This window comes from Nestor notabilis, unplaced genomic scaffold (assembly GCF_000696875.1).
Source record: "Nestor notabilis isolate BGI_N333 unplaced genomic scaffold, ASM69687v1 scaffold35276, whole genome shotgun sequence".
Taxonomy (NCBI): Eukaryota; Metazoa; Chordata; class Aves; order Psittaciformes; family Psittacidae; genus Nestor; species Nestor notabilis.
The window spans coordinates 27,972-40,744 of record NW_009932088.1 but is presented as its reverse complement, the minus strand read 5'-3'; the positions used below and the strand labels follow the sequence as shown (position 1 = coordinate 40,744).

The following is a 12,773-nucleotide window of genomic DNA, read 5'->3' as shown; positions in this document are numbered from 1 at the left end:
CAGCAGGTCTTGAAAATGGCATTCTCATATGAATAAGGTGATGACGGCTGGAGCTCGAAGCTTAAAAAGAACAAGTGATACAGGCACATTGTGATAATATGGCAGCAATGTGTGGTAGAATGTATAATATGTTGAGACCTAAAAGAAGTTAAAGGAAAAAAGTTGTTTCAGCATGAGCTGTGGAAATACAGTATCAACAGGGCAAAGAAAGGGCTCGGCCACACAATGTAAAAATGAGTTAAGCAGAAGCGAGTGAAGAAGACAACCCCTGAAAGCTGTTCCTTGTGCTGTCAGGCAGTTCCATAAATCGTGTACCCATCTGCTGCCTGTCAGCTCACAGGTGTCTTTTGTCTTTGGTGAAAAAAGTCCCTTTTAATAGTGGAACTGTTACTGTTTGTGGTAATGATAAGATTCAGTCATCCAGGCAGGGTGTTTAAAAAGAAATTTCTCCTTTATGGCAGGATAATAAGAAGCTGGTGACAGTTTTACATAAGCCAGGTAGTTGATGGGTAAGGTTTGCAGATCCGAAATCAGAGAAATACTTTTCCTGGACCATTTATTCACATTATATTTGTACTGAGTTGAGTTCTGAATTCTTTTGTTTTGACTAAGAAAAGTCACTAGCATCTTTTGCAGAAAATAAGCAGCTGAACTGTAGCCATTCTCTGTGAGCACCCTGAAAGGGATACAGAGCATCAAGTAGACAGGCAGCATGTCAAAGTACACCCTGGTAGCCTGGGCAGCAGACTGAACTATGCCATCATGCCAGGGCTCTTGACCTGCGGCATTTGTCTGCAGTAGCCCAAGCAGACTCCAGCGCTCCCGGTTCCAGGAGGGGTATGAGCATCGCAACGGGGATCCAAGGAGTCTCTTCCTCCTGCCCCCTACAGCAGTGTTGGAAGACCAAAAGCCACAACAGTGGAATAGGTGTCAAAATTGTCACTGTTTGCTCCCTAGGTACAGGGACAGAGCATGCTCATACAGCATGCATGGTGCACATTGTAAAACCTCCTAAGACTGTGTCAGGGCTGCTTTTCTCCTTTCACCCTCCCAGGATATCTCTCGCACACAGATGTAACAGGGAGCCCTGAGTTTGTATCTGAGTTCAGTTTGTAAACTTAGGTCTTACTCATTTTTATCATAGCAAGCTATATGTTTTCATGATTCTGGTAGATACTTTCACATGTTGTTGTTAGCTTGGGCTTGAAGAAGTGAAAGGTTCAGTAACGGTTAGAAAGATATCACCAGGAAAAAAGTAGTAAGAAGTTTCATTGTGCATACTATCAGTCAGGTGTATTTGATAAAACAATTGCATTGCAATAAGCCAGAGCTCTGTTGTGGGTCCTGAGAGTGTTGTGGGTGATATGGAGCATAAGATTCTGATACATTCCTGTTCCACTCATAGCAGACTGATCTTCTCAGCTTTTCTTATGTCCTTCAGTGAAGGAAACAGTTTGTAGTGCTGTTTCCAAATGAATTCATGGGATAAATGTGCATAATGTTTTTACCCCACAAGATAAACGTAATATTAGAGCTGGCGAAGGTTCTAGGTCTTAGTACGTTTGGTTCAGAGGTTCTTTCCTCTATGCTTGGCTTGCTCTCCCTTAAATCTGACATTAACTTTATTTTTTTATTTTTCTCATGGGTATCAAAAAAAAAAAAAGATTGGAGGCACAAGCTCTGGTCTTATGAGCATGCTGTTGCTGACCAGCGCTTTAGTTTGTCTATCCAGGAAGGTTCTTCAGAGTCAATTTTTCTAGGTTCCTTTTCTCAGAAGTCATTACCCAAAGTGGAACAAAACCTGTTGAATTTAAGACAGTAACCCTCATCTTCCAGGGTCTCAGCCAAGGACCTGCTTTGTCTCAGAAAACTAATAATGCAGACCACTCACTGTGAGAGACAGGGCAGACTTTCTTCCTTCTTGTGTGTCTAGCTGGCCTCCTACACTCCTGAGCTTTGTAGATCATTGATAAGAGCACCACAGATGAAAGGTTTTTTGGTTACATTGTTCTTTTTTTGCCTGACCTCCAAAGAATCTCTCACTCCAGCTGAGTTATTTGCTGGCTAAAACCGGCTCTTCTAAGAATAGTATATCTTCAATTCATCACCTGAACTATGTAAATGAGGCTGAATCCAAATCTTCTTAAAAGAAAAGCTACTCTAGATAAAGCTATGTTTGGGCAGGGTCTGTCCACTAAGTTAGCCAGGCTGGCTTGTGCCAGTGGGTTGATGTGAGAGGCACAGGCTTTCACCCGCAGAAGCTGAGGGCAGAGGAAAGCTCCTGATTTTGTAAAGCTGCTACTACTTTTTCTTTCATAGGAAAGATATCATAATGTGGCTCTAGAAATAAGATGGCAGACATGATGTTAATGAACTAACCATTGAATTATTTGAGTGTATCTATGCAGAAAACACAAGGGGATGTAGAAGCCTACATGCATTTCACTTTCCAAGTCTTATATAGGCCAAGAGATGGTGAAAGTGTGCAGCTGACAATGAAGATGTTTTAGTATTCTCTCTTGGTTTAACAGCTTACTTCTTACTCAAAAGTTGGACAGTTAGCAATATAAAATTACAGTCAGTGTTTTGGTTTGTTGGTTGGGGTTTGTTTTTTTTTCCTTTTTTATCTTGGAACCAATGCAAAATATCTGAATGCGGTTGCTGTAAGTCAGATGTTAACACCTGTCCCTTGCTCCCCTCTCCTGTTTTCTACACTGTCTCTTTTACACAACCTCTTGGGCATGGTGCCATTGAAATCACAGAGTAAGATCTGGAAGTCTGCAGACATACAGATCTGCTCATCCATCTCCAAGAAACATTAATTCAAAACTGCAGAGAGCTGCAAAAAGCATCATGAGACAGCTGTTCTTGTTCAGCCTAGCAAAACGGAACCTGAGAGAGCCCGAGTGTGTTTGATGAATGTAACAGTTGGTATATAGCCAGGAGAGAACATGGCTAAAGCACAATGCTGGCACAAGTAGAAAGGAAGAAATAGTGCCTTGAAATACATTTAGACTGGAAATTAAAGGAAGCTTTCTAACAATTAGAATGGGTCTTTTCTTGAACAGAATTTTAGTAGCAATAGCAGGAACAAAAAATGGAGCTGGCTAAATCTGAAGTTTATGAAAGGATTTGTATGAATTGACCACCTGCATCAGCACAGTCAGTGAGTCCAAAAAAGAGACAAAAGACACCTTTTGTTGCCCTGTGTCCCATGTTCCTGCATGACAGCTTCCTGGGTTTTGATTAATCAAAACATAGCTCTCTGCACAGGCTGGAAAGGAAACTCATGATTCTCAAAACTCTTACTGAGTTTCATTTTGCAGGAAGTTAACCTGCAAAAGACAACAAATCATACATTATTTCCAACTTCCTTTTTACGTAGTGCTACTCCAAGGAGTTGCGCTCATCTTCCAGAAGAAGGGTGCTTTGTAGTTGATGTAGTTTGTATGCTTGTGCTACAGCATTACTGGTTTTCAATGAGCTAGCTTCATGTCACTGCTCTAGCTGTAGAAACAAAAATATCAGTAGTGTATGACAAAGTCCTGGGGTAGAAAGCTTTGGCCTTTGGTTCCTTAGAAGTTTGCAAAGGTAAAGAAAAAAATAAATTATGTTATATAAACCAGTCGTGTATGGCTTCTGAAACAATGCTCAGGATTTTCATAGGTCCGTTTGGTCCGGAGTGTGTAAAAAGTCCCACATTTAGCCTCCAAAATAAGTAATCTGATTTTCCAGTGCATATGGCTCACTGACATCTTGCTGAAAGTCTTTGAGACTTCATGAGTCCCCACAAGAGCTGTTGTATACTGAGTACTTTGTAACCCTGATCATCATTTAGGTGTTTACATGAGAACACAGCTTTCTTAAGTCTGGCTCCAGTCACGATTTCTGGACACAAGAAAATCTCGTCTCAAAGGGAGCCTTCTTGAAAATCTGGACTTTGGAAAATTTATTCTAAACATAAACATGTCGATCCAGATGCTTAGTGAGACATTAATATTTGCTTTTCTGTTTAAAGAGTAATTTGTAGGCAGATTGTTTTTACAGCAGATGTCTTGATCAAGGCAGCGGTGAATAAAAAATATTCCTATCTGATAGTCTTTCAAGACCTTTTGTTAGAAGGTCAGTTTGTGATGAACAGATGTCTACATTAAGAAAAACAACAATAATGTGAATAGATTGCAGCTGGTGCTGAGGTACCTGTGAGACTGGCTTGAACAAATAGATGGGTCTGAACTGATTCAGATGCTTCCTTGTTTTGGCAAAAGATGCAAAAGAAAGAGCAGGCATGAAGACCAAAGGTCCATATTCAAGCAGAACCATGTTAGGGAGGTACAATTACAACATAATTCTATCTGGAGCCATTTGCAGACATCAGACCATCTCTGTCACTGTTCAAGATCAAGCCACTGTTGCCATTATTAGTTATGTATTACTACAGTATTTATGTATATACCAGGAATTTATTGTAGTGTCTTACAAAAATTCAGAAGAAAACCCTAAAAAGCTTCAATGACTTGGAGTGAAAGAGAGGACACTGTGGCTAGGCACTGAAAAAGAAGAGGGAACCAGGCCAGGATAAGAAGCACAATGCCAGAAGCCCGAAAATTGACAGCTTTAGCATCATAGCAAAGGAGAATTTGGGGGAGGACAGTGACTGTTCACACAGCCTGAGGGGCAGCAGAGGAATACTAATGAAAAGCATCTGCTTCAAAACCTTGCTTCTCTGGTACAATGTTCAGGTAGGAACTGGAATTCTGTATCTCAAGAGTAAATGAAAAATAATAGTTTGAGCAAGATCAGAGAAACACTGGGAGCAGTCAAGTTTATATCTGATGAGATAAAAACGATGAAGCTAATGAAGACAAAAACAGCAAAGCTAACAAGATACCAAGAGGGATGATGTGGTCAAAGGTAATTATCTTCACCAATGCCTTCCTCATGACTATGTGCAAAAACAGATTCATGGGTCAAGGCCAAGGAAAGGGCATGTACATAGACTCAGTAAGTGCTGTAACTATCTGGGCAGATAGGATGCTGCTGTGCACAAAGGGTCTGCCAGTCTTTGGTGTGATGTACATAACAGCATGGAAAGAGTTTCCTAGATAAAAATAATCCCAGTGATGGCATGGTATTTCATTTAAAATCAATGTTATATAAATTGCCAGTTTTAATCACAACTGAAGTCTGCAAGCAAGAACTTTGATGTGAATGAACCATTCCAATTTTTGTTTTCATTTATAGTTTTTAGTTATTTCTCTAAAGAAAATTTGAAAATTATTAGTATAGTTGTCACTGAGATGTATTTATTTGCAACTAAGTAAAGCTTTAGCTCTGAATTTTGTACTTTTTTCCTAAATGTGAAGATAAATTCTAATATACATTATTTAATCAGTTATATAGTTTAATGTAGATCAACTGAGATTCTAAATAATTGCACTGTTTTACTTTAGAATATAGTGATTGATGTATTTCTTTTTACTAGGTTATCGTTATCTTTTCAGTATTTTCTCTGCTAATATGACTGGCAACAAAACACGGTAATGGTGTATAAGTACACAAGTTTTGGTTTTTTTTTTCTTACTAGTAAATAAAATTTTAGCATGTTCGACCTATAAGTAAAAGGTGTATGAAAAATTGTTTATACTTAAAATTCTTTCTGATCATTGTGACCTTCAGGAGCTTCAAAATATAAAATCTTACCTTCTTTTGCCATGTTTGTTATAAATGGAATTAAAATTTTTAAATATCCTGCTTTTTCAGAATTAAATCAGTTTTTCAACTTTGAATGAAGGTAGGTAGAATTTCACAAGGAGATGCTTTTTGCTGTAAAAGAGGGGAGTAAAATGTATCAAATACGTATGTTTCTTTCTTTTCCAAAGTCTTTGTCTGGTCCAGAGTTCTTTCTCTGTAAAACATAAAGGCAATACAGGAATCTGTGCTCAAAAGAATCTGTTTGAAAGCTGTAAATGGTTGATATGCAATGGTTTTGCAAAATATTAGCAAAACCATATTAGTCTATAATGGGCTGGTAATAAAGGAGGAAGCCACTGGACTGCTGGTGTTAATTCCTTCAGTTCATTAAGAGAGATAATGTGTGCATGCTGCTTTTAATATCTGCAGGTGACGCATTAGGTCCATGTTAACAAGCCTTAAGCCAGAGGTTGAAAAGGCTTAGTTTCTGAGATGGAGAATGTCATTGTTGTCCAATACATTATTTGTTTTTCATCTACTAATCTTAGAATGAAAAGGTGCTGCTTATCTCTTGGGAATCTTTTACATGGGAAGGAAGAGCATGAGGAATGGACATTTAATATGTCTCACTGTGAGGCTCTAATAAAAATATACTGCAAGGAATAAATTGGTTTTCTCCTGAGTGATAAGAGACTGACTGATAGAAGTCCTTGCAATGTTTGCTTGGCTCCTTTCTTCCCCAACCACTGTAGTTTTTAGTAACATGAAAAAAAAGCAAATATTATTCTGATGTTATGCTCTTGTTTTTATAATATCCTTTTTCTGGAAGGTTTGGGATGGCTATCTTGAGGCCAAATGGAAAGATCTGGTGTCGGTGAATAGATAAAGATTCCCATATGGGAACTTCATCTCTTTCCATCTAGGAACAGCTAGTCTTACAACCACAGTGATGATGTTGCAATACGATTATGATTTTATGTTCACTATAGATGGCTCACCTATATTAACAGTACAGTTGGCATTAGGTGTGCACTTTTGAAGTTAATTTCCATGACACATTACCACTCACCCTTCTTTGGTTTGCAGAGCACACAATCCAGGTTTCTTTTGGATGAAACTAAGCTAAAAGATGTATTCAGGAACTTGTGGTCCCAGTATTACCAGGCATGCAATCTACAGAAGTAGCCTGAAGCTAGTCCAAAGCCAAGTCTCCTGAAATGCACATTGTGGACACTGGGTCCTCAGTGCTGCCTCTTTCACTCTACAGAGCCATTTCTATCGCAAGATACTATATATACAGTCCAAATTCCCATTGTCAAAGGAAATGCTGTTTCTTGAAAGTGCAGTCTTGTAACAGTACCCAAAGAGCTTGCAGGAGAGGAGAGCGTTCCCATGGCAAATTATATTCTATCTGGTTTAGCTTCATCTCTTTGTGAAGATTAGAAATACCCTGGGAAAGATACCCAGAATAAAGCTGCTGTGAGCAAGGAGCTTGCAGCTGAGGAAAATGGGTTGCTTCAGAGGAAAATTTCCACTAAATAGCCATATTTGAACTCATGGCTGAGAGAATGGCCCTGTTCACATTCAGGTTCTCCTGAATCTGAGTTTTATAGCCTTTTGATCTCAGAGGGCTGGAAAGAAGCCAAGGGAATTTGTTAGAAGAGTATATGTGATTTCCCTTGTTTAGTTTGCAACCAGTATTCTAGTTGGGAATACTGAACATTAGGAATGATCCTTGGAAGTCTAGAGTAGATGAGACTGAGAGAAGTGCCAGGCAAAAATCTTCCATGAGGAGGACTTAAATTGAGATGGATTTTTTTCTGAGATAATACTTCAGTAAGAGGCAGAAGATGAAGTCTCTCCTGATTCCCAAGAGCTCAAGCAGCAAAAAGTAGTCACTGTTGTCAGGCTTGTTGTTTGAATGTATGTGGCATTATATGTGCGTCAGTTGGCTTCTGTTCACTTTCTTATCCATAGAGAGCACTGCTGATCACTGCCCAGAAATACCGGCATCCCATGCTCCACCACTACCCAAGCCTAAGCCTAAATCTAAAAAAGCTCTGCTACCACCAAAAAATGCTATTGCTGCTTCCACCACTACCAGCCATAAGAGTAACGAAGCACCTCATGCTAAAAAAAAGGGAAAGGCTCCTGCTAAGCAGCCTCCTATCCCACCACCCAAGCCAACAAGTCACAGTGCAAATCGAGACACTGGTGAGTACTGCATTGGCAGTGCCAGTTCTGGTGGGCGCATGTGCATGGGGGTGCTTGGCTTGGTCTGATGCTAAGTTCTGCCTCTGTACATAGCAGCGTTACTAACGAGCATGCCACAGATGTTTTGGTTCTGCTGTCTGCAAACACCCCAGACAGATCACTTTGCTGTTTAAAGAAAGTGTGCACAATACCAAGCACACCAGAGACGATACTGGATTCCCAGTTCATGTGTGAATGCTGGCAAGAAAATAGCCAAAGAACTGGTGAAGAATCAGCAGGGAAAAAGGTGACTTCTGAAACCAAACGCATGAGGTGCCCCAAAGTAAAAATACTATGCTATTGCTACAACTTTCTGCTGAGATACGTATTCTGAGATATCTACTATTCCAATTAATTTGCCAAGATTATAAGATCTCAGAGAGGTAAAAGATAGAACTTTGAAGACATCTTTACAGGCTGTTGAGGAGTAGTTATTTTACTTGAAACAAACAAAACAAAACACCAAACCAAACAAACAGAAGAAGAATTATAACCGTTAGAAATAGCCAGGCTTCCCCGAGATGCTTGGTGGCTTACTGTGATTCTAAATGTGCACTGGAAATGGAAAATGTCAATCATCAGGCACATAGCAGATGTGTTTATCCCTACAGCTTTAAACCGAAATTCAGCAGTGATGCTAGATTGAAGATTATAGGTGGCTGTTCTTAAGGCACTGATCTTGAGTTTGAATAGTTGTAATTTAGACAATGACCAAATTAAAACCTGCAAGTATAATTTGAACACAAGCAATAGTGTGATGAATGGACTGTATATATGACTGACGAACTAATACAAGCCTTGTGTTTTCAATCCTCTGTCAGTCTTTGAAAGCCCTTCAGTCCCTCCAGTTTTCTTTCCAAGTATACCTCTTTGTAGCTTGTAGATTTTGGCATGTTTTATATTTGGAGCATGCAGAAGAAGACTGACTGAAAACATTGCAAGACTGCTAGAGTTACAGTAATAACTCTGCCATGAAATATCCATTAACTTGGTATTAACTGTCCCTACTGCATCAGATGACCACAAGAATAAACATTTTGAAAACCCAGAATTTGCTGCTTGTATTTCACATGCAGCTGGAAAACTCAGTTCTTCTTAGCTGAAGGAACCTTGTAACAGCAGACGTGTCAGAAATAAAATGACCAGTTGCATTAAGAAATGTTCAGACCAGTGGTTGGTAACAAACTCCCAGGTATCTGAGTTCCTAAATTCATACACATTCATATTCCAGATTTGTCTTCTAGTAGCCTTGCTGAAACATCATGCAATGCTTGTGACCATAGTGGTGTAAAATACATCCATGTATCCCTTATATAAAATAGTACCTATTCTTCCGGTAATTTCTTCCAACATTAAAAGTACATTGTGATCATTTGAAGTGAGGCAATGCTTTGTAAGTAGAGCTGACCGGGAGCAGCATTAGTACAGGAGGTTTCTCAGATCCCTGTGAAAGTGAGTGCCTGATGCAGCCAGTGATCCATCCTGTGAAGGAGAAAAGGAACATTAGTAGCAACTGAGCCAGTACTCTCCTGAGGGTACCACAGCAGCTTTTCAAACTGAAATAGTGGAACTGGGAGAAGGGAACTTGAACACAAGCATGGACATGTGCCAAAAGGCAAATAACAGCTGTGAAATTTTTCATTTATTCAAAATTCAAATCTTCTACTGACCAAGAGGCATGACAGAAAATTGTCAGCCAGCCCAGTCAAAAGCAACATTACCATCGCACTTTTGACCCATGTGAAAGTGTAGGAGGGTCTTTCTTGGGAGAAATTATTCCAGTTTCTGTATCTGATTGCAGGTCCAGAAAGGTTCTGAGAATATTTAAGTTTTTTTCCAATGGAAACATCTTTTGACATTTTCCCAGCAATAATTATAGTGTGGCTGTATATTTGTATTATGCTGGAGTTCTTAAGTGTAAGAATGTAATTGGTTCTGCTGACCTCCAGCCTGTGTTCAAGTGCTTTGCTGGATCAGAATCAGAGCCCTTTTTCACTACCATGCACTTATACAGTGAGGTTTCTGCTAAATAATATGCAGGTAGGAGCCACCATTTATTTCCACTGCAGTTAGGAACTGCTGCCTGTACCATTTCTTTGCTTCCTTTTGATTTGCTGGTAAGTTAAGTCAGTGGTTTGCACTTGATGTGGATGCTTAGTGCAGTATCAGATTCGGTACAGTGCCCTTTACAGTGACCTTGCAGCACAGAGAGGGACAGTGAGTTGCCTGAAGTTTCTGTGGATATTTCCAGATGCACTGAAAGCCTCACAGCACTCTGTTTATAAATCATACACTCAGCTACAGAAGAGGACAGTATAATGTGTCTTTTGAATTGTTTTCCATCTTTAAGACTGAAAGCACTCTCACTGTGAAAGCTATTTTTATATTGTGAGCTTATTATGGCCAGTATCTGTATTTTGGGCCTATCCTAATCTGCTGGGGTTTTGTTTTTATTTAAATGCTTGTAAGTAAAGTAGGCCTTTAAGGAGATTTCTGTTACAGCTTTCTGTTTGACTCGATAAGCTTAGCCACAAGGCTGCTGTGTAGCTTTATAATGCTTTCATTTGTTCTCTGGAGGTTAATGTATTTTTACTACAGCAGAAGTGTTTGAGTTGGATGCATTTTGATGAAAAGGACTGGATCATAAGATGGTTGTCATTTTTATTGCTTTTTAAATGAAAGTCAGAAGTTTGAAGCTCCCAGTCCAGATGATGGGTGCATCAACACAGCAATCAGAAATGTGGCTTCAATGCACATGGGCATGCAGGCTGGATGAAATCTCTTTCAAACTTGGGCATTGTACATAAATACTTCAATATGGTAAGTATCACAGGATTAAACAGCAGCATCACAGGCCAGTTTGTACAGCTAGTGTCAAACCCTTGTTTCACTACATTTTCAAGGCTACCCGAGTTGGTCACTGGTAAGATGAAAGCTCCCAGTACATGCAAGAGGCCTTCAGTGCCTCCTCCCTTCTGGAGAGCATTTCTGCAGAGTGAGATCAGAGGTTTCTGTCTCTGTTTTATGAACATGCCCAGCTGGCCTTGAAAGTACATCTTGTTTTGCTGTGCCTGTGCTGCTTGCCATTAACTAGGAGCACACCACTTGCCATAACATTGTGAAAAGTAATTGATATCTGTAATGGTCCTGAGGTGTTCACTGAAAAACATAAGGAAAATCATGGTGTTCTCCTAGTGCTCAGATGAAAATTCACATAATAGGAAAGGTCACACAGTTTTCTCTGTCTGGTAGCAAGTGTTTGTTTTTTTTTAAATAGGGCACTAAATACGCTGGGAATAAATAGTGGATTTTTTTTGTCCAGGCAAGTTGTAATGGGCCAATGCAGAGTGCTGGAATCAAACTGTCACCCATTTGTAATGTTGATCTTCTCTACTGTTCTTGGGTGAGACTATGATTCTAGCATGGTTTCAGTTTTTCCCGTCTTAAAGGTAAAATTTGAACTGCAACATTTACTCGTCTCAAGCACATAGGTAGATTGTAGAAGTATCAAGTGTATTTTTTAAATACTGGCACATGTCAATCCATGCAAAAGGAATGGTGCAAAAATCATAAAGTTGTGAGACTGTAAAAGGGTTTTTCTTTTCTTCTTTTAGCTGGTTCCTCTCATGTGAAAAAACCGCTAGTCTCCAAGTCCTCTTCATCACCATCTCCATCCACATCATCTCATCCTAAAGCCTCTAAGGAGACTTCCAGCAAATCAAGCACATCAGGGACTCCCAGGGGCAAGAAAAAAACTGGGAAACATTCAGCCCCACGAACAGTGCCAGATGGAGCTGCTTCTTCCCCCTCAGGTGCTACAGCCAACAGTTTGGAAGAAAAGGCAAAAAAACTCGAGCCTGAGCAACCTTCCATACTAATTTCAGTAACAGAGGATGCAAAGCAAGCAAGCAAGCTTGTTGTCCCCCCTCCTCCCACCTCTGCCCCTCCTCCACCTCCACTTCCACCTCCTTTTCCTGCTGGCTCTGGTCAGCCCACTGTCTCTTCAGATGCCCAGGATGTGTCAGATGGCTGCACAGCAGGGCCAGCTGTCCCCGGATCAGATACTAATCCTCTCCAGACTGAGCATGGCACAGATGAGAACCATGCCCTAGACAGTGGTCCAGATGCTGGTGGAGGAGACACAAAGAGGTAAGGTGTTATGGCTGTCATGGGTGAATGGTAAGACCCACAGCCAAGGAAGCCACATTTCTTCAAGTAAGGGATGCTGTAGGCACACGGGGATCTCTTTTGTTTCTTCTGCTCACTGGTAACAGTTTGTGTTGCATCCCAGCTCTGTTTGTTCCTTGCTGGTGCCTTTGAGCCATTCACCTGGTGTACCTCATTTTTCCCAAGAAGGTCATTGCTTATAACCTGCCTCCTACATCATTGTGTGGCTTAATATGACCACTGTGGTCAGCAGTTCAGCCAGTAGCTAATAACACTTTTATTCTTACTCATTAAGGCAAACAAGAAATGCTGCTGAGTTACAAGGGGGTTTTACTTTTTTTTTTTTTTTTTGGTGGATATCTAAGTATCTCACTGCTAAAACTCTCAATTCAATAGCTGAATTTACTTGCATACTTGAAAATGACAGTTTTGGGCCTTACTAAGTAGCTTGTCTAAGTATCAGATACTATAAAATCTAGTCAAGAGAAAGGTCATAATTACATTTTTGGCAGCAAATAAAACTGGCTTATTAATCTGTCTTTTCCCTGCCACAGGAACTTTCATAACAGCCTAAGAGGGTTTAGTCTAGATGTCAGTGGCCCAAAGACTTTCCTTTAAATTCTTGCTGATACGTCTGTGTCAGCATTATGTTACTGTAC

At 40.0% G+C, this 12,773-nt stretch overlaps 1 protein-coding gene across 1 annotated transcript in view; it reads left to right on the top strand.

Annotated features, from left to right (window-relative positions):
- The window catches only part of PHACTR2 (phosphatase and actin regulator 2), a gene marked incomplete at its 5' end in the record, with an annotated part of 45,360 nt that overhangs the window by 14,375 nt on the left and 18,212 nt on the right, over window positions 1–12,773 (top strand). Inside the window, 2 exons of the mRNA XM_010016203.1 lie at window positions 7,672–7,908; window positions 11,562–12,096. Coding sequence (XP_010014505.1) covers window positions 7,672–7,908; window positions 11,562–12,096 — 772 coding nt within the window. The remainder of the gene's footprint in view (window positions 1–7,671; window positions 7,909–11,561; window positions 12,097–12,773) is intronic.